Source organism: Petaurus breviceps, unplaced genomic scaffold, assembly GCF_028583685.1.
Source record: "Petaurus breviceps papuanus isolate PSGF00001 unplaced genomic scaffold, PetGlider_PUasm1.0 37, whole genome shotgun sequence".
NCBI classification, from domain to species: Eukaryota; Metazoa; Chordata; class Mammalia; order Diprotodontia; family Petauridae; genus Petaurus; species Petaurus breviceps.
In genome coordinates this window covers 46,280,010-46,299,793 of record NW_027186296.1, presented here as the reverse complement: position 1 = coordinate 46,299,793, position 19,784 = coordinate 46,280,010, and the positions used below count along the sequence as shown (strand labels likewise).

Below are 19,784 nucleotides of genomic sequence, written 5' to 3'. Positions count from 1 at the left end.
AATTTCCTCATTAAATTTCTGATTGTCATGGCAATAATTTTCCTTCTCTTTGTCAATATTCATTCATTCATCCATTCATTCCTTCATTAAAAAAATATTTACATGCAAGGCTCTGTTAAGGATACTTTCTTCTTCTGCAGTAATCACAAAATTTAAGTTAAAAAATAAAAGTAGTGAAAAGAGAAACAGGTTTATGCTGCAAACAATTGTACATTGGAACATATTTCTGGTTCTCGTGCTGGAACAAGGCCTTTTTGCCAAGTTTTGTGCAGGGATCTGGAATGGAAATTTGTGTAACATGTAAACTTCACTTTATTGTTGTTCAGTCATGTCCAACTCTTTATGACTCCATTTGGGGCTTTCTTGGCAAAGATCTTGGAGTGGTTTGCCATTTCCTTCTCCAGCTCATTTTTACAGATGAGAAAACTGAGGCAAACAGGGTTAAGTGTCTTGCTCAGGGTCATATAGCTAATAAGTATCAAAAGCCAGATTTGAACTCAGGAAGAGTCTTCCTAACTCCAGGCCTTGGTACTCTATCTACTGCATCACCTCGCTGTCCCAAAATTCCCTGCCTTCCTAAATTGAGGTGTGTGGTTCAGGTCTAGAACAGGAATTTGGAAATTTTATTTTAAATTTCATTTCCAGTTTTACCTGTTGATGTTAAGGCAATTAATTGGTCTCTTTGGTCTTGTTGGGTAATCCTAGCATCTCTCTTCCCTTAATTCAGTCTGGGGCTGAATTCATCTGCAGGCTTCTAATTTCCTTTGGGATTTTATATTACCTATGGGACAAGGGTCACCTGAACCTACTTAGGTGATGAAAAATGGGATGGAGAGCAAAGGACCTAGAGTAAGCTATATTGGCTAGTGTTATTCCTATTAATTCTCAAAAGATGAGCTAAGTTCAAACTCTGAATTTTCCAATGTACTGTTTGTATAACTGTGGATAATTTCCTTTACTCCTCAGATTCCTCATTTTTAAAATGATGGGTTTTGACTAAATGACCTTTTTTTTTTGCCTTTTGAAGGGCAATTGGGGTTAACTAACTTGCCCAAGGTTACCGGCTAGGTTTTGTGTGTGTGTGTGTGTGTGTGTGTGTGTGTGTGTGTGTGTGTGTGTTAAGTGTCTGAGGCCGGATCCGAACCCAGGTTCTCCTGGGGCTGGCACTTCACTCACTGCGCTACCTAGCCACCCCTAAATGACCTTTTAAAGGCCATTTTGGTTTGAATTCTTGTCAGATTTCATCTGTCTCTTATGTCTCTAAAATTTCAGGATGTTATGTGTGGGAACCAGATTAAAATGTAATTGGAAAATATTTAACAAAATAAATGAATATACAATAGAACATAGATAATGTTAACACGTGGTTTTCTAAGTTAATTTTCAACTCATGGGTATATTGATACATAGCTTAGTGGTCGCAGTTCTATTGACACAATTGTGCTCGAAGGATCAATACTACATGGGTAGATTCACAACCCTGGTCAGCTGTTATGTCTCTGCCCAAGCCACAATATAACAGGGCTATTCCTTATCTTGAGCTGATCATCTAAAAGGTATAGTAAACTTACATGTATCACAGTTGGTGGCAGAAAGGTAAAATGATAACCAAATAAGTGGTAACTAAAGAAAGTTAAACCTCTCAAACAGGTGATTCTGGCTAAGCTCTAGAGATGTTCTCAAATAGAATGACTTGAAAATGGATGTTAGAGTAGTGGTACAAGGCACTGAACATTGAAATACTTTGCCATCCCATTAAAAGTGGGAATCTGTGGTTTCATTTTGGGATGTGACTGAAGTGATCTAACTTCAAAGTCCAAAACTAGACATTGCTATCACTACTGAAGGTCTCTTTTTCAGTGGTTAATTATTATTTGAAGTAAACGGTGAAAGTGAGAAAAACTTGCCTTATAATTGCATGCTTATTTAATTTGATTGAACCATCCAAAATTTAAATGGAAGAGCAAGATGTAAGTGATTGTTAAACTGCAGGGATGCTAGGGATTGAATATCAAGATAAAACTTTACAAGTTCTTTTCAGTGGCCCCTTTAATCAAGCAAATTGTTAATGATAAGAGCCCACTTAATTAGTGCTTCAATGACTATGTATGGGCCTAGAGATAGACTGTGTGTGTCTGTTTGTAGAGGTTTAGCATCAAAAGCTTGGCTATCAGACCACAGTTGTTGGGGTTTTTTTCTGGCCACAAAAACTCATTTGCATTGGTGGAGAGGGTAATGAAATCACAAGTGTTTTTTGAAGTAGGAAAGATGATTGTGTCCTGGAACTCAAATGATGCAAGTTGAGAAAACATAAAACCTGTAGTCTGAGTTTTAAGTCAATGGATTGTTAATTAATCAATGCCTACATGCCATCCAATAGTTCATATTATAATCCATCTATGACTTCTCATCTGGTGCAACTATTGTCCAATGTCATTGCAAAATTCTTCCCCAAAGTGTCCAACATGTGGAAAGCTTTTCTCTGGGTCATTTGACATTCATTATGTGGGCACCAATGGAAAGCATGACCTATCTTTCTATTATCTTCTGCTCTTGCTATGATTAACTACCCCTTCTTCTTGCCATATATCTTTCTGGTGATACCTTTTATATCCTTTCGTTGTTGAATTCTTTGTTGGTAATGCACCAAATGACCCTTTTAAAGGCCATTCTGGTTTGAATTCTTGTAATGCTAAAAGGCAGTGTTTGGGAACAGATTTCATCAGCCTACTCAGACTGTCTTGACATGAGGATATGTCAATATGGAGGAGTACAGAAAGACAGCTTGTCTAAAGTAGTGTAACCTTTACCATGGGGACATACCATGATAAGGGGTAATTATCCAAAACCTCAGCTGCTTCTGTGTCATGGTTGGGGACGTAGTTGAGCCATTATGATGAATTTGAATTTGATGCTTACTTTTATATGATCAATTATCTGGGTCTCCACTTGGCCTAATTAGGACATAGGTGTGAGTGATTAACCTCTCCTGACAGTGAATGATCATGGCCAACTGGTGCTTTTATGTGTCAAGTTATGGGGTAGGTTCTGGTGCCATAATGGGATCCCTCAAGAGGTTTTTACACATATCTACCAAGACAACTGGATGGCACATTGGACTTAATGATGGGCTTGGAGTCAGGAAGACCTGAACTTGACCTCAGACAATTACTTGTGTGACCTATAGGGCAAGACATTTAACCTCTCTGGGTCTCAGTTTCCTCATCTGTAAAATGAGGGGGCTGAACTTGCTGGCCCCTCAGTTCCCTACTTTTCTAAATTTATGATTCTATTACTAACCATGTACCTCTCTCTATTGGCCTTTGGGTAACCTGCAACTTTAATTATCTAGAGACTATGATGTTTCTTGCCTTGTATTAACACAGTATCATGAGGAACATTGGCATGGAGAAGATGAGCCTTTGTTTCCAGAAGAAGCTTGGGATCATTAAAAGCCCTGCACAATTTTCCAGAGGCATTACATCCTACCTTTTTTGTAGATCAAACTGATTATATATCTGTCCCAAATAGGAATACTAATGGACTAGCTGTGGGAGTTATCCATACATTTCCATATTATAGTCCAAAAATAGGTACTCTTCATCCACTTGGCTCCTCCTATCTAGATAGTTGGACCAAAGTCTTATAGGTAATCATAAATCTCATTTAAGAAGTGTGGGAATATATTCCAGGGCGTGATGAAATTGACATAACAACACCTACAAAAAGGAACATCTTGAAGTTCTCACTATCTAAAGGAATTCTCCTATTTGGATTCTATACTGGACATTCTCCATGACAGTAGCAAACAATTTTGGTGAGAACAGGTCTCTGTGTTTTCTTTGTTATTAGTTATGCTTGTTATTAACTAAAACAGTATCATAAATGGGGGCAGCTAGATGGCACAATAGAAGACCTGAGTTAGAATCCAGCCTCAGATGCTTACTAGCTATGGGACCCTGGGCAAGTCACTTAACCTTGTTTACCTCAGTTTTCTCATCTGTTAAATGAGTCAGAGAAGGTGATGGCAAACCACTCCAGAATCTTTGCCAAGAAAACAAAAAATGGAGTCACAAAGATTCTGACATGATGGAAACTACTGAACAACAAAATCATAAATGGGTCAGACTGGAGCAATTAATTTCATTACATATATTTTCATTTTTATTTATTTTAATTTTATGTTAGTTTTTGTCTTTTCTCTAACAAATTAATGATCTGACTGTGCACAGACAATTTGGAAATTACTCTTATATTAATAATCAGTCATTTCCTGTCTGTGAAGATATAGTTTGCTAGAGCTCCTAAACTTCACTGTGCTTACAAACATAGTATTTTATTAGCAAACTTCTGAAAATATGAAGTTTAAGTTTTCAGTCATTTCTCTGGCCCCTCTGGTAGAACAATTTGTGTCTTTCCAGATGTTCTGCTGCTCTTAACCCCATAGAATTACTGAAGGAAGACTGGCCACCCCTTCTGCCAGTGACTAATATTTGCATATTATGCCCTTGCTGTTACTGTCCGTCGTGATAATATCGTATCAAAGGCACTATATAAACATTCATTGAACTTGAAGTTCCTGTTATTTATTTGACTTCTTTACAAATTCCGTGGACTCAGTGAAATGATTCTTCCTATTCCTATAGTGTATAGCAAATCTGGGCAATAACACTGCCTTGACATTTTACTGACAGTGGCTGGGCAGCAACTGATAGAGGCAGCTCATAAGGAATAGGTAGTAAATGTACTAGCTGGAGAATAAAAAGACTTGAGTTTCCTAAACATAGAAATACATCCAAATGAAAAAGGACCCAAGTTTCCTCTGCATACACATGTTCCTGAAACCACTTACCCCTCTTTTACCCCTGGGATGCTCTTTAGTTACCAAAGATGGTGGACTGATTTTCAACTAAATTTAGAAGGTGATGATGTCCCTTTCATGGATCTGTCATCTCATAGAAGACAATAACAACACTTTAAGCTGAAGGAATAGCTAATGAAGACATGTTGGTGTAGTGGGAAGAATACTGGACCTTGTGTCAGAGGACGTGGGTGATAATCTCAGATCACCCAACTTCCTATTTTCTATCTTGGGCTTCACTTCCCTCAAAAAACAACCTCATGTATAAAATAAGGGAGCTGAACCAAATGACCTCCAAGATCCTTTTCAGAAACAAATCTATTATCTCAATAGTGAATATTTTGGTTCTAAAAAAATGGTACTCATCTAACTAAATGGTAGATCTTTTTACTTATTACATCCATTTAAATTACTTTTTTAGTAGGAAGTTATACTTACTACTGGTTTTTTAACCAATGTGTTTGAAGAAGAGGCCTGGATTGAACTGTATGTGGTTTGTAACTAGGCAACAGAACAAAGATAACTGAACCACCTGTCGGCTGATCCCATGACTGTTCCTTCTGAGGTTTTCTTTACAGGGTACATGATGATAATGATGATGATGATGACAGCAACAACAACAGTACACGCATATAATATGGTTTACTAAGCAATTGATGTGCTATTTCATTTAACCCTTCCAAAGTGATATAAGTAGGGCAAAGCAAATATTATGATCTCCATTTTTCAAATGAGTAAACTGAGGCACAGAGAGGTGATGTGACTTGCCTAAGGTTTTACACCTATTAAGTGACCAAATAGGGAGTAGAATCCAGGTTTTTTTTTACTCCAAATACAGTATTCTTTCCATTATAATATGGCTACATCCCAAGTACAAACACTTGAAGCATATAGTCAGATAACTTCTTCTCTTCCTTCTCAAATATTATAATTCTTTTACCTAAATTGTCTGAAGTAGTAGTAGTAGTAGTAGTAGTAGTAGTAGTAGTAGTAGTAGTAGTAGTAGTAGTAGTAGTAGTGGTAGTAGCGGCAGTAGCAGCAGTAGTAGCAGCAGTAGTAGTAGTGGTGGTGGTGGAGGTGGTAGTAGTAGTAGTGGTAGTAGTAGAAGTAATAGTAGTAGTAGTAGTAATAGTAGGCAGCAACATATAGTGTCCACTATGTGCCAGGCACTGTCCTATGAGCTCCACAAGTATCATCTCATTTGATCCTCACAACAAGCCTGGGAGGAAGGTGCTATTATTATCCCCGTTTTATAGTTGAGGAAACAGACAAACATGACTTCCCAAAGGCCATATACCTAGTAAGTATCTGAGGTAGTATTTGAACTCAGGTCTTCCTGAATCTAGGTCCAGTGTTCTATGTACTATGGCACTACCCAGCTGCTCAGTAATTTCTGATGCTTCCTCATGAGGAAAAACAAAAGGAAATATTAATACTAGAAAATCTGAAATATAAACATGAGCTAAATACATTAGAAATGGTTGATGACATTTTTTTAAACCCAGTGACTTTCTCTACTAACAGATTTAATGCTTCACTGTCAAGTCTTCTCTATTTCTATTGGTTTCTGCACAGTAATTACAAAACAATGTAATGTTACCCTAAACAAAATACAATTTATCAAAGTGGACTATTTCTCTTCACCTTATACAAATATCTTCCAATACATTCCAAAGCAAAATGATAATGGAATTGAGGTTATGTATAAATTATATTGGCAGATAATGTAGTCTTGACTCATACTCATATCTGTTTGATCAAGCTAATGAACCATATGCTTATTTTAAAATGATATTTTTTTTATCCCTGAGGATTTAGGAGAATCTCTATCCAATATATACCTTTATATCCTCTTCTAGTAACTGGGATATAGGTGATATTTTTTTACTCACAAATAATTATAAGAATTTTAAATATATTATTAGATCTTAATGTGCATATTATTAAAGTATGCATGGAACTTCTAGATACTAAATTGCAGGACAAAAGAAATTTCTGTCCATCCAAATTTTCTAAAAATGGAATATTTCCTAATCTCTCACAAAGAACAAGACTAGACAAGGCAAAATTGTTGTTGAGATAAACATTTCATCAAATTTTGTCCTTTTAGATACACTCATCCTAATTGCAAGTTGGATACCTTATGCCTAGATATTTTTATCTGAATGAAGTATATTTTCAGGAGTAGAGCATTTGAAAGAAATCCTGTAATGACTGAGTAGCATAGCCAAATATAACCACTTGTAGAGAAATGGTGGGAACTGTATAGTAGCAGGTATAAAAATGAAATTTTCCAAATTGTCCACAGGTTGCCCTTCACTGTTCTATTCTATTCCTTATCTGCAACACAAGAAATTTTTGATCAACATCTTTTTGGTCTATTGCCATAATATTTCATTTGACAATAAAACATTCTTAGCCAGGTAGCCAGATCACAAAATGGATTACTATGATATCCAAATATGTATAGCCTATATCAGATTGCATGCCATCTTGGGGGGGGGGGTAAAGGCAGAGAAAATTTAGAACTCAAAATTCTATGGAAATAAATGTTGAAAACTAAAAATAAATAATTAAAAAAATTTATTTCCTAGGTATAATGATGAAAATTCTGGTTCCCTTCTAATACTTTTTATCTGTGAACCTTAATATTTAAGCCATGTATTTATTTTGAGTTTATTGTGTAATAATAATTATTATTATTGAGTTTATATATGTTGTAAAATGCTTATCTGAACCTAATTTCTACATTACTTTCTAGTTTTTCCAATTATTATTGCCAAATCAGCAGTTTTTTCATAGATAATTTATGTTTTTGCCTTTCTTGTACTGTAGGCTATTGAGTTCCATTATTTATTATTCTTCCTTGTTTAGTCTATTCCTTTTCTTTTTTTTTAAACAATATCAAGAAATTTTAGTGATTACCAGCTTAAAGTCTATAAGCACTTTTCCCCATCCATGCCTTTTTTCCCCTTGATAGTTTATATTTTTTGTTCCTCCAAATAAATTTTATTAGATTGTTAAGCTCTTCAAAATGGCCCCTTAGTAGTTTGATTGTAATAGAGTTAAATCTATAAATAAATTTAGTTTGTCATTTTTATAACATTGGCACAACTCAGATAGGAGCACTCTTTAAAGCTCCAGTTATCTGAGTTGAGTTTTTAAAATTTCTTTAAAAAGTATTTTTTTTGCAATTTTTCCTATGCAAATGTTGTATCTTTTTGTAGATTAACTCCCAGATATTTTGTGTATTTTGTAGTTATTTTTGAATGAGACTTCTTTTTCTATTATTCCTTTCCGGATTTTGTTATTACCATATAGAAATGTTGTTGGTTTTTTTTGTGGGTTTATTTTGTAGCTTGTTATTTTATTGTTTCAATTAAATTAAAACTTTAAATTCTTTTGAATTAAAATGTTTTTTCTTTTCTCCAGGAGACCCCACTTTTATTATACTCCAATGAGGTCAGTCTTAAAAATAAAAATCAAATATAAAGCAAAATAGCACTACTTTGTGTAGTAGAAAAGAATGAAGAACAAAGTAGATGCCTTTTAATGAGCAAACAGCTAAAGAAGTTGTGGTGTGTTGTACAAAACAATGAATATGATCATAGGAAGACATGAACTAATGTAGAATGAAGTAAACAGATCCATACAAACATAGACATAATGAGTATGACAATGTGAATGGAAAGAAGAAGAAAAAAACCAAAACTGAATGCTATGAAATCAAAATGATCAAGCTTAACCTCAAAGAAGAGCTACAAGAATGCACATCCTTCCCTTTTTTCAGGGCGGGGGGAGGGGGATAGGTGTGGAACACTGAACGAAGAATATAAGACTTGGCAAGGTTTTGGTTAGTTTTCCTAAACTATTTTTTCCTTTCCTTTGCATTCTTTTTTTTAATGAGGAATTGCCCTTTTAATGAGGAATGGCCCTTTGGGAGAAAAGGGGGGGAGGGAGAGAAATACATTGGGAAGTATCAATAATGTAAGAATAAAAGATATCAATAAAAATTCATTTAAAAGCCAGGTGCAGAAGCACAGGGTAAGAGAATCAGGTCTAATAGTTTATTAGAAAAAAAAACAACACACACACAAAACAACAGTTGAATACAAATTCAATATGAATCGGAGGTATGCTTGCTGCTAAATAAATACTAATGCAATGGTAGGCTGCATTAGGAAGATCAGTATTCACTGAACTCTACATTCATTGGTTGATGAAATCTGGAGTATTGCATTCAATTCTAGATGCCATAATTAAAAAAAAATATAAAAAAAGAAAAGATTTCCTCATAGGTTCCCAAAGTGGGTGCTACTACCCTCTGAGTGGGGGCTGGAATGATGGGGGAGTATGGTCGGTGGGGGTAGTAGCCTTGGGTGCATTTAGAGGGAGGTATTGAATAAAAAATAAGGGGGTGATGGAAGCATAAGGAAAGGAAAGAAGAACAATTTGAAAAACCATTCATACATGTTTCATCTGTTGTGTAAGAGAGTAAAAATTGTAGTGATTATATTATTTTCCAAATAAACACACAAAATACAAGTTATAACTAATCAGTGGTCAAGTTCACTGACAGGTCTTATCAGGCAAGTGTTGGCAGATGAGCCTGTGTCACACATGGTTGGGAAGTCCAACGTGCATCAGCAAGAATATGTTAATAATTGATTAATTGTTAATAATATGATACTATATGGTTACATGAAACAATATTGCATCATCAAAATTTCAATACAGGAAAAATTCCACAAATTTATAATAAATTATTAAATTTAAGATGCATAACAAAAAAAATTTATATCTTTTCGAAATTATACAATTTTTAAAGACAATGTTAAAGGATTAAAGAAAGTAGATTTCCAGGAGGATGCTGAGTAATTTTTTTAAAGGGGGTGGTTGGCCAAAGGAGTTTGGGTACCTCTGATTTAGAGGATAAGTAAAAACCAATTAAAATATCTAAAGGAAAGTCAGGTGGAGGAAGAATTAAATTTACCATAGGACAAAAGAATAGGAAAAAAGCATTAAAAACATATATTAAGTACTTTCTATGTACCAGGCACTGTACTAAGCAATATACAAATATCTCATTTAATCCTTACAGCAACCTGAGACGTAGGTGTTATTATGATTTCCACCTTACTTTTGAGGATATTGAGGGAAAGAGGTTAAGTTACTTGTCCAGGGTCACACAGCCAGTAAGTACCTGATGCTAGATTTTAACTCAAGTCTTCCTGATTCCAGTCCCAACACTCTATGCTCCTGACCTCTTAGTTGCCTCTGTAGAAGCAGATTTTAACTGAAGAACTAACCATTAAAGTCATTCAATTATGAAAAGGGTCATCTTGTGAATTAATGAAGTCCTACATCATAGGTCAGATCCCTTTCCCATAGGTATGTACTTTGGGAGCAAGTCCAGGGAAGAAGCATCTGGTCCTTTGAATCCTGGAGAATGGAAAACACTCCTGAGTCTCTTGGCTTATCTGTGTGAGACTAGAAGAATCTGAGCCTAGACTGGACAATTTACAAAGGTCTGCTGATTAGAATGGATTTCTAGTCACTACTAAGACTCACAACTAAGAGTATATTCTTCTCTATCATCAGTGCCTAGTCAGAACAGGAAAAATCAGTTATTACACATTACTTTTATATATCTCCTACTGCCTAACTCTAGGACTTTGTTTTATAAATCATCCCTTTCTGACATGAATCCTCAATCTTTCCTTTTTTATTAGTCCTTTTTGCTTGGCTTGTAAACATGCTCAAGTCATCTTATCCTAAAAAACACCTCATGTCTTGATTCTTTAACCTCAAACTCATAACACTTTTTGTATATCTTTTCTTCACTTTCATATTTTATACTGCAATAGAATTATTCATATGCATGTCTGATTTCCCCTATGAATTCATAAGGGAAACTTATATGCTCCTTGTTTTGCCAATAATGCACATAGTAGGTACTCAGAGAATATTTATTGGACAAATGAATTCATTTCAGACATTAGCTATAGGTTGGTAAGGGAAACGTTTATTTTTGTTGGGTGAACAATTACTTCCTGGAAACCCAGAAATTCCTAAGCCTATAGATAAGAATAAACAATTGATGAAAATCAGAACTTAAAAAAAATAGATAAATCCACCATCTTATCCACAAACACATAACTCCTTTAAATGAAAGTCAGGATTTACAAAAAGGACAAATTAGGGGATGACCACTTAATAAAAATGTTCACTGGTAGTTTTCTTTAAATAGCTATGAACTGGGGCATGATCAAAGTAAATTTCAATGAATCAAAATCAAATTACAAACTTCTCAGAAATATTTTTATTGTATAAATTGAGATATACCTACTCATCAGTTTGAAATTCCAAACACAGCAGTTAATTAGCAGTGGTTAACCTTGCCTCTGAGGTATTGCATTTAGCAATACAATGGATATTAATGGTACTATTTATTGCCTTGTTGGTCTCTGACTCCATTTATGAATCTGGTTAGTATCCAATCAACAAAAAATGGATAACAAAGGGTTAACAGGGACTCATCTAAACACACTTTCAGTTGAATGGCTGAGTTAAGAGGAACATTTTAAAAAGTGCTTTAGTATCTTCATCAGTCATCATCTTGGGCTTCTACTCCATAATCAAGACACTTCTTTTCTGCCCCCTTAAAATAAACAAGCTAAGAATTCCCCTGAACCCTGTCACTTAAGATACAATAGGGGTTATTTAGGAGACCATTCAAGGATTAAATCAGGAAAGGTCCATGGCTATGATTCCCCACCTCAAGACTTTAGCTAAGGGACACAGAAACTCCACAGGAGCAAAGTGGGATTCAGCAGCAGGCTTTTAACCATTAAATTCCTGAGATTAACTATATTCTTGTTAGTTATAATTTTCTTCATTACTATCCCTTTCCCCAGGCACTTTAAGTGGCCCCAACAAGCTCTTTTAGCTTAATGATTTAACTGAGGCAACATAGTTAAACTGAGTAGCTATTTCATGTAGCCAAAGGTTTAATTAATTAGAATACCGAATGATGTTTAACTTTAAACGAGGTTCAAAAATTAGGTTTACAGAAACATAAGTTCCTTTTATCCCATATGTTATTTTTCTAAATGGCTTTAGAGATCATTGTGACTCAAAAACCTAGTTTTTATAAGTGCCATTTTAATTAAGTAAATCAAAATAAAACAAAAACACTAACTTCATTTATACAACAGCAACATTGTATAGCACCTTAAGGTTTGGAAAGAGCTTTCCTCACAAGAGGTCTGTTGGGGTAGTGTGGAAGACTGGCACCGAGCCTTTTGGAAGTGGAGTCAAGAAGACCTTGATTCAGATTCTACCTCAGACATTTACTAGCTGTGAGACCTTAGACAAATCAGTTAAACACTATTTGCCTCAGTTTCTTTATTTGAAAAAATGAGCAATTTGAACTTGATAGTCCCTTTCCACTCTAACCCGATGGTCTGAGGTATGTAGTGTAAGTATTATTGTGCCCATTTTTCAGGTGAAGAAAATGGGTCTCTGAGGGGGTTAAATGATATCTGGAAACAAAACCCACAAATGTCTAAAGGCAAGATTCAAAACAGGTCATCTGACTCTAAGACTGCCATTTTTCCCATTACACTTCAGATCAATCATTTTTCTTTTTATTCATTTATTTCTAAATTCTAACATGCTATTATACTCCAACACTCGAAAAGAAGGAAAACTACTACAAACCAAACAATCCATGATACATTTTAGTCCAAAAAAGTCATGGCTAAACAAATATCCACACACAAACACCATCAGCAGCTTCATGCTACCGTCATTTTTTTACATAGCTAATGATATCTGTTCTAAAATAATTCTACAGGCTGAATGTTAGCTGATGCTTCTCATGAGTAATTCCTACCAAGTTCTGTGGAAGTTGTGTGGGTGTTTGACAGAAGAATTTGGCCCAAAGTGTTTTTTCCAACTTAGAATTAGACTGAAAAGTTAAGGTCACCCATGGAACAATTTTCTTAATTGTTGTGTCATATCTTCTCTCACTGAAAAAAGACAGTCTAAAATTAATCCATTTCACCCCCTACTTATTTATCTGCCCAGTAGTGGGAGAATTAATAAAAGGCCAAACCCAGCTAGTGCTTTAGGCCTGGTGTTGAATGTCAACAGGGGCCATATCTAAAGGTAAGTTGTTGATGATAATGATATTAACACTTTCTGCCAAATATTCATCAAGTGCTCTTCAAGTACACAATTCATTTAAGAATGAATTGAAATGACAAAATATTGGCTATTGTTTAGGTAGCACAAATAAGTGTTGAATATTTGCCTCTATGGATGAAACATCCCCATGCATCCTCTCCAGTAACAATTTTGTCCTTTCAGAAATGACAGCCGTAATGATATAGTTTAATTGCTTACTTTTTCTCACAAACATTGGATGTTCCAAGTCCTGACTCATCTCTCTACATGTCACATTCTCCTTTTAAAAAAATGAACCAAAACTCATAGATCCCATCAAGTGGCAAACATTTTAGGGATAGTTAGGCTTACTCACCTTCCAGCAGGTCTCTTGCCAGACCTGGTTCTGCCCCTGTGGACCGAACAAAGTCTGACAGGACTGCGTCCATATCAAGAGTCATGTGATCATGTAGAAGTGCTGCCCAACACTCAGCAGAGGTGGGGTTCAAGAGCAGACTAGAAGCCATCCATCTGTAGGTAAAAAGAAAGAAGGAATCTTACCTCTTGGTAGCACAATACAGTACCAATTACAAAACACCAGTTGTGAGTAGTCAATTCTCCTGGATACTGCTTTTAATATACTGACTTGGGTGACACCCACCTTATTCCAATATGCAAAACATTTTCAACTTAAGACTAACACATGATTACTCTTCTGAATGTTGGATAGTTCCCTTCCCCCATTCAGTAAGAGCTTGGCAAAGGTTAACTGCCAAATATGATCTCACTTTACCTAACACTTGTCAGTAGCAATTCAAAGAACAATCAAATACTCAAAATCACCAATTGCATTTCATAACCACAGGGGATTCTATAAACTAAGCATTTACGCAAGTGAATTAGAAATAACCAGTATGTTCTTCTGTTTCCCCAAATTATACTGGAGCCATCTGCCATTGAAGCATATACATAACACAAACCTGTTATTTTGCACTATGTGGTTAAATTATGTCCCAACACAGATACAGGTAGTCCCCAGTACATGGGTTTTGTTTCCAAAAATATATTAATAAGTCATTTGCTAAGAACTCTGAAGGCATTTTCAAAAATAACATATGTAATTATTAGTTTCTTAGATCAACCAATAAAAGTCTATTTAACCCATAATATTTTAAAAGTTTTATTTCTATGCCAATGGCCTCAATATTTTTATGGGATTATGCATTCTAATTTCTAATTTTAGACAACATGAATTTCTCTTCCTCCATAATCTCATCTTTCAATGGGATTTTAGTTTCCCAATATTTATTCCTTTTCATTCTGACAAGTTATAGGATTATAGACTTCCCATTTCCAAGGCTTAACCCTCTATGGTTTGGGATTCAGACTTCAGCAAATTCTGGTGGGGGCAGAGAGGAAAGAAGGGAGAATTGAATTTGGCGGGAAGCAAGTTGTAAGGACAATAGGTATGAAACAGTGGGAAGCTAGAATTCTATTACTAGAAGGTATTGTCTTTGTAACCTGGGTGCTTAGTATAGTCCGTTGCACATCGTGCTTAAGAAAAGGTTTTTTTTTTTATTCATGTATTCATTCATTCACACATTCAGTCTTTCATTCAATACAAAATGTGAGTCTCCAAGTAACACTTTCCAGGACTCCAAGATTCCCTTGCTTGTTTCTTTTTCCTTGCTACCACCTATTGTTTCTAATCATGGTTTCCCTCATTCCCTAGCCCATTCTGGAAGAGATATGCAGAAGAGCCTGTAACTTCTTTAGTAGAAGAAATTCCTACCTTTACAAGTTTGCATCTTTAATGCAATTTATAGTCTTAAGAAGTTGCCTAGTATTTAGAGGTTAAGTCAACTTCTCAGGGAAACCGAGCTCATATGTGTCAAAGGAAGAGCTTGTGTCCATGCCTTTTTGTTTTTTTGGTCAGTTCTCTATCCAGTATGCCACTCCTTCCTCTCACTATGGTTTAGAACAAGCTAAAATACAGCCCTTTTAAGGTTTCCTAAGGGTTACAGTTAGCAACCAAGGGACAAAATAGGGGGAAAAAATTCACCCTCCTGTGACTCAGATATCCCTAATTCCTTTATCTTATCCCTTATTTAGACTTCATGGAAAAAGATAAAGTGATAATGGTGGACATTTATGTACAAGAGAGACCTATAAAATTTATTTCAGGAATTAAGTGAGAGTTAGACTTCCTAGGATACTTTAGAGATAACTTTATCCAATCTAATTTTAAACAGAAGGAAACCAAAGCTCAGGAAAGTTAAAGTGATTTGTCTAAAGATCATTGCTGTTGTCCCTTCTTCCTTCTCCAAGAGGACCAAAGACATCACAAGGATGAAGTCCTTACTTATACTTCAGTTGGATATAAGTGAAGCAGAACTGTGCAAAGTCATCAGCCTCACTCTCAACACCAGATTCTTCAAAGTCTAGTGCCAAGACAAAGGTCAAGTGGCTCAGGATGCAGTGGGTGACCATGACCTTTCTAAATTAAGGTCTTTCCTAGGTCTCAATTTGTCTGAGGCCAGTCACATTCACAAAAGGTCCTAGGTATTGTGATAGTGCCAACTCTATCCATTTCTCTCTGAGGAAAAAAATAAAAACAAACAAAAAATACTTTAAGTATCTAAACTAGATGTATCATAAACTGACTTGCATCAACCAGCCCTGCGCTGGTTTCCCTTCTCAATGTATTATCAGCCAGCTTTTCTTTCTAACAGCTAAAGTCATTTTTCTGAACATTCATGCTAACCACATCACAAAATCTCAGAATTGGAAGGGATTGGAGTGGCTAGGTGGCACAGGGAATAGGGCACCGGACCTGGAATCAGGACCTGAGTTCAAATTCGGCCTCATACACTTGTCGCTTACTTAGCCATGTGACCTTGGACAAGTCACTTAACCCCAATTGCCCTGCCTTCCCCCTTCCAAAAAAATATGGTAAGAGACTGATACTCTAAGGTCATACACATAGAAAGTAGCAGAATAAAGATTTAGACTATGTATAAATGTATATATAAATATATATGTATATATAAAGATTTAGACAAGTACTATGACATGGAGGTCTATACAATTTTTAGAAGGTAAAAAAGAATCCTCAAATTTAGAAGGGTGAGAACCACTTAACAAGGTCATTGCTGTTAAACTAGGAACATAAATATACTGCCCAAGAGAAGTCCCTAGCAACTTGGTTTTAAAGAAACCCTTCCAGGTAGACAAAATTAGTGATAGGTTCAACACTCAAAGTTTAGGGTTGTTTACTGAACTCAGTGAACCATGTCATTCCCAGATTTTCCAATCACCCTTGAGGAAATTAGGTTTTATTGAACAGAATGCTGTGATTGTCCAAGGGTAAAGTTATACAAATGGTACGAAACTCACTATAGGCTGTTTGTACCATGAAGTGGCATAGAAAAACAGCAAACATACCTGTATATGACAATAACTTGTGGTCTGGGAACCATCACTGCAATGACCAAAGGGACCTCAGTTTTGGCTGACATGCAAATGTATTCCTGCTTTTTTTTTTCTTTTTTAAATGCAGCTAATTGAAACTTCTATGTCAGCAAGGATGCTATTAAACCCCAGACAAGGGAAGCATTTCTGTCTGAAAAATTCTTGAATAATTCACATTCTTTCCTTTGCATCATATACAAAGAAACAAGTTTGCTGATAAAGAAAACAGATTCTTTCCTTTACCATATACTTAGTCTCCTGACACAAAAAACCAACTTTTAACCAAAAAACACTTTTAACAAGTTATATATTGCAACCCAGATCAAAAACCATGAAGCTGGGTCTCTTAGTAAAATCTACTGGAGAATTTCTTTTCATAATGGTATAGAATTGAAGAATAAATCCATTCTCAATGTTTCATGGGTTAAATTGATAATTTAACCACAGAAATCATGCTTTAATTCAAAGCTGTTTCTGAACATTGTAGATAGTAAAGATATAAGGTAAGTCCGATAAGGCATGACCAATTAAATGACTAATTTATGAACAAACCATGACTTAAATATGCAAGTAAGTGCTGACTTTAAAGCAGCCTCCTTGGCAGACCAGAAACCTACTCTAATGATGCTGCTGTTGTTCAACATATTTCTGGATTTCCCCTTTGGGGATTGTCTTAGAAACCTGTGGTGCCTTTCTGGGTGGCGGGGGCGGGGGGGCTATCCTCAATAGTAGTAAACCTTCATGCTTAAAAGAGGGTTTGACTTCTCAAAAAGAAAGATTAGGGATTGGCAGTTGTTTATTGATAAAGGTCAGTGAACAAATAGGGCAAAACCGTTGGGGTGGGACAATTGTTAAAATCAACACTGATTTTCTCATGTGTCTCAAACCAGTGCTGAAATCAGTCTCTGAAGATAAGTTGGATGTTTCAAATAATAGAGGTAACATTGAAACACACTTACAGCTTCACCAGGTAACAATTTTAAAGGAAAATATTACTGCAGTGGCACAAATTTTTAAAAATGTTTTGTTATTGTAATAGTCACATTCTGCATTTTACGCTGATCCTAAAAGGGCATATTTTTCTTGCAAGTTCAATTCAATTCAATACTGTGGGAGGTACTGGGAACACAATGACAAATGACATAGATCATCACAATAGATACATTTTTTTTTAAATCAATCGGGGTTAAGTAACTTGCTCAAGGTTACATGGCCAGGTGTTTCTGGGTGGGTGCTAAGTGTCTGAGCCTGGATTCGATCCCAGGTCATCCCAACTCTGGGGCCGTTGCTCTTACTCACTGTGCTACCTGGCTGCCCCTACAATAGATACTTTTAAAAAAAGATTTGCTCTGATAAATAATTATAAAATCTTTCTTCCCAACCATGCCACATATCATAAGTGGTTGACAGGAAAGAATTTCAAAGAGAAGATTAAATATTTTTAAAAGAATAAATTATGGCAAAGCAAAAATAAGAGATAGCCTTGGAGTTGTGAAGACTAGGGTTCACATCCTCATACATACTGGCTATGTGACAATTACAATTTACTGGACAGCTGTTCAATTCTTCAGGCAATCCTCGGGTTGTAAGCTAAAGAATAGCATCAATTGATATTAGTGATAGAAGTTTCCACACTGGAACCAAAAAAGCAAAATAAAATAAAGCCTTACTCTAACTTTGTAGAGGTCATTACTAAAGCTTTTATTTCCTTTGCTAATAATGCATTTGTAGAATGGGGTGGAGGGAGGGAAGAGGGTGTTGAATGGTTGTTCCTCAAAATATTTCCTTCTTGGTGTCTTAATGCTCTCCAAATTTACCTCAAGGGATTAGGAGTTCATTGCCACCACATAGGCCCCCATTCTCATATTAGAGAGCTCTACATCTTAGAAAGTTTTTCCTTGTACTAAACTGAAATCTGCCTCTCAGCACCACAATTATTTTTTGATCCCAGAATGGACCGGACCATTAAAGAGATGGGGGGCCAACATGTAGAAATGGGAGAATTGCTTGAAAAGCAGGTGAGAGCAATGGTGTGGATCTAGTTTATCTAGATTGTGAATGAATTAGCCCTTTATAAATGTTTGCTACGTGCAAAGCATTGTGCTAAGTGCTGAGGACACAAGGGAAAAGTAAGATTACCTGTGCTATCAAGTGACTCAAATTCTAGTAGGAGAGACAACACAAATGGAAGGCCGTATTTATAAGTCAGATGGAAAGGTCCCATGGTCCTTAGGATGCAGTTGCAAAACTGATGGTAATGTTTTTTTAGTATCATTTTCCTTGGCCGTATCTTTACCATCTCACAAATGTTTGGAAATTATTTCAGATTCCATTGTGCTATTTGTTGATTAGGAAACAATAGGAGGTTCAGCAGAGGAAAATGTTCACTTCAAGGGCCTTTACCAACAACACGTCTCTGTTATATCAAAAATCATTCAAGAGTCTATGAAAGACACAATAGAAATAGCCATGTTCAAAGAACCTCTTTGATCGTAAACATCAACTGGGGCAGAAAACAAGGGGATTTCTGCTCACCAAAGGTATTTCTCAGTGAAAAGGAAGAGCACAAGCATCTAAGCGCAAAATCTTAGGATTAAATCTAAGTTGAATAGGGATATTCCTGATACTCCCATTTGGAAATAAAATTGGAAATGCTGCCTCAAATGTTGGGATGCTGCAGAGGTCCCTAGAAGAGTCATCTAGATGATACAGTAGATACATACTAAGTTTGGAGTCAGGAAGACCTAAGACGAAATCCTGCTTGAGACACTTACTTGCTTTGTCTGATGGTAGGTGAATCTTAACATTCTGGATGCCTCAGTTTCCTTATTTGCAAAATGATTGGACTCAATGGACTCCAAGCTCCAAAATCCCTTTCAAATCTAAGTCTATTTTTCTTCTGAAGAGAGCTATAAGACCTCAAAATGTTTGGTCTGATCATCCATACAGGAAAGACCAAGTAGACCAAAAATGCCCATTTCCCAGATTATGAAATAAGTGTAGATGGACTTATAAAACCTGTCCATGTGTGTGTGTGTGTGTGTGTGTGTGTGTGTGTGTGTGTGTGTGTGCGCGTGTATCTGGGACAGACAATAAAAACAGACAATAACTTGTGCCTGACTTTAAACCTGAGGAGAAACAGACTAGGTTGCCACTGGAAAGTTATAGAGCTCCTCCAAAGATCCTAAGTTTTGATGGAAACAAAGGTTCATCTTTGTCTTACCAACAGCCTACCTGTGATAAGACAAGTAATACAACTGTCTCCAAATAATCAAAAATGAAT

At 35.9% G+C, this 19,784-nt stretch overlaps 1 protein-coding gene across 7 annotated transcripts in view; it reads right to left on the bottom strand.

Annotated features, from left to right (window-relative positions):
* Nucleotides 1–19,784, bottom strand: part of OTUD7A (OTU deubiquitinase 7A) — a 420,410-nt gene that overhangs the window by 143,124 nt on the left and 257,502 nt on the right. For all 7 annotated transcript variants that reach the window (XM_069098405.1, XM_069098403.1, XM_069098404.1 and 4 more), the window contains one exon: nucleotides 13,407–13,561. In XM_069098405.1, coding sequence (XP_068954506.1) covers nucleotides 13,407–13,557 — 151 coding nt within the window. In that variant the 5' untranslated portion in view covers nucleotides 13,558–13,561. The remainder of the gene's footprint in view (nucleotides 1–13,406; nucleotides 13,562–19,784) is intronic.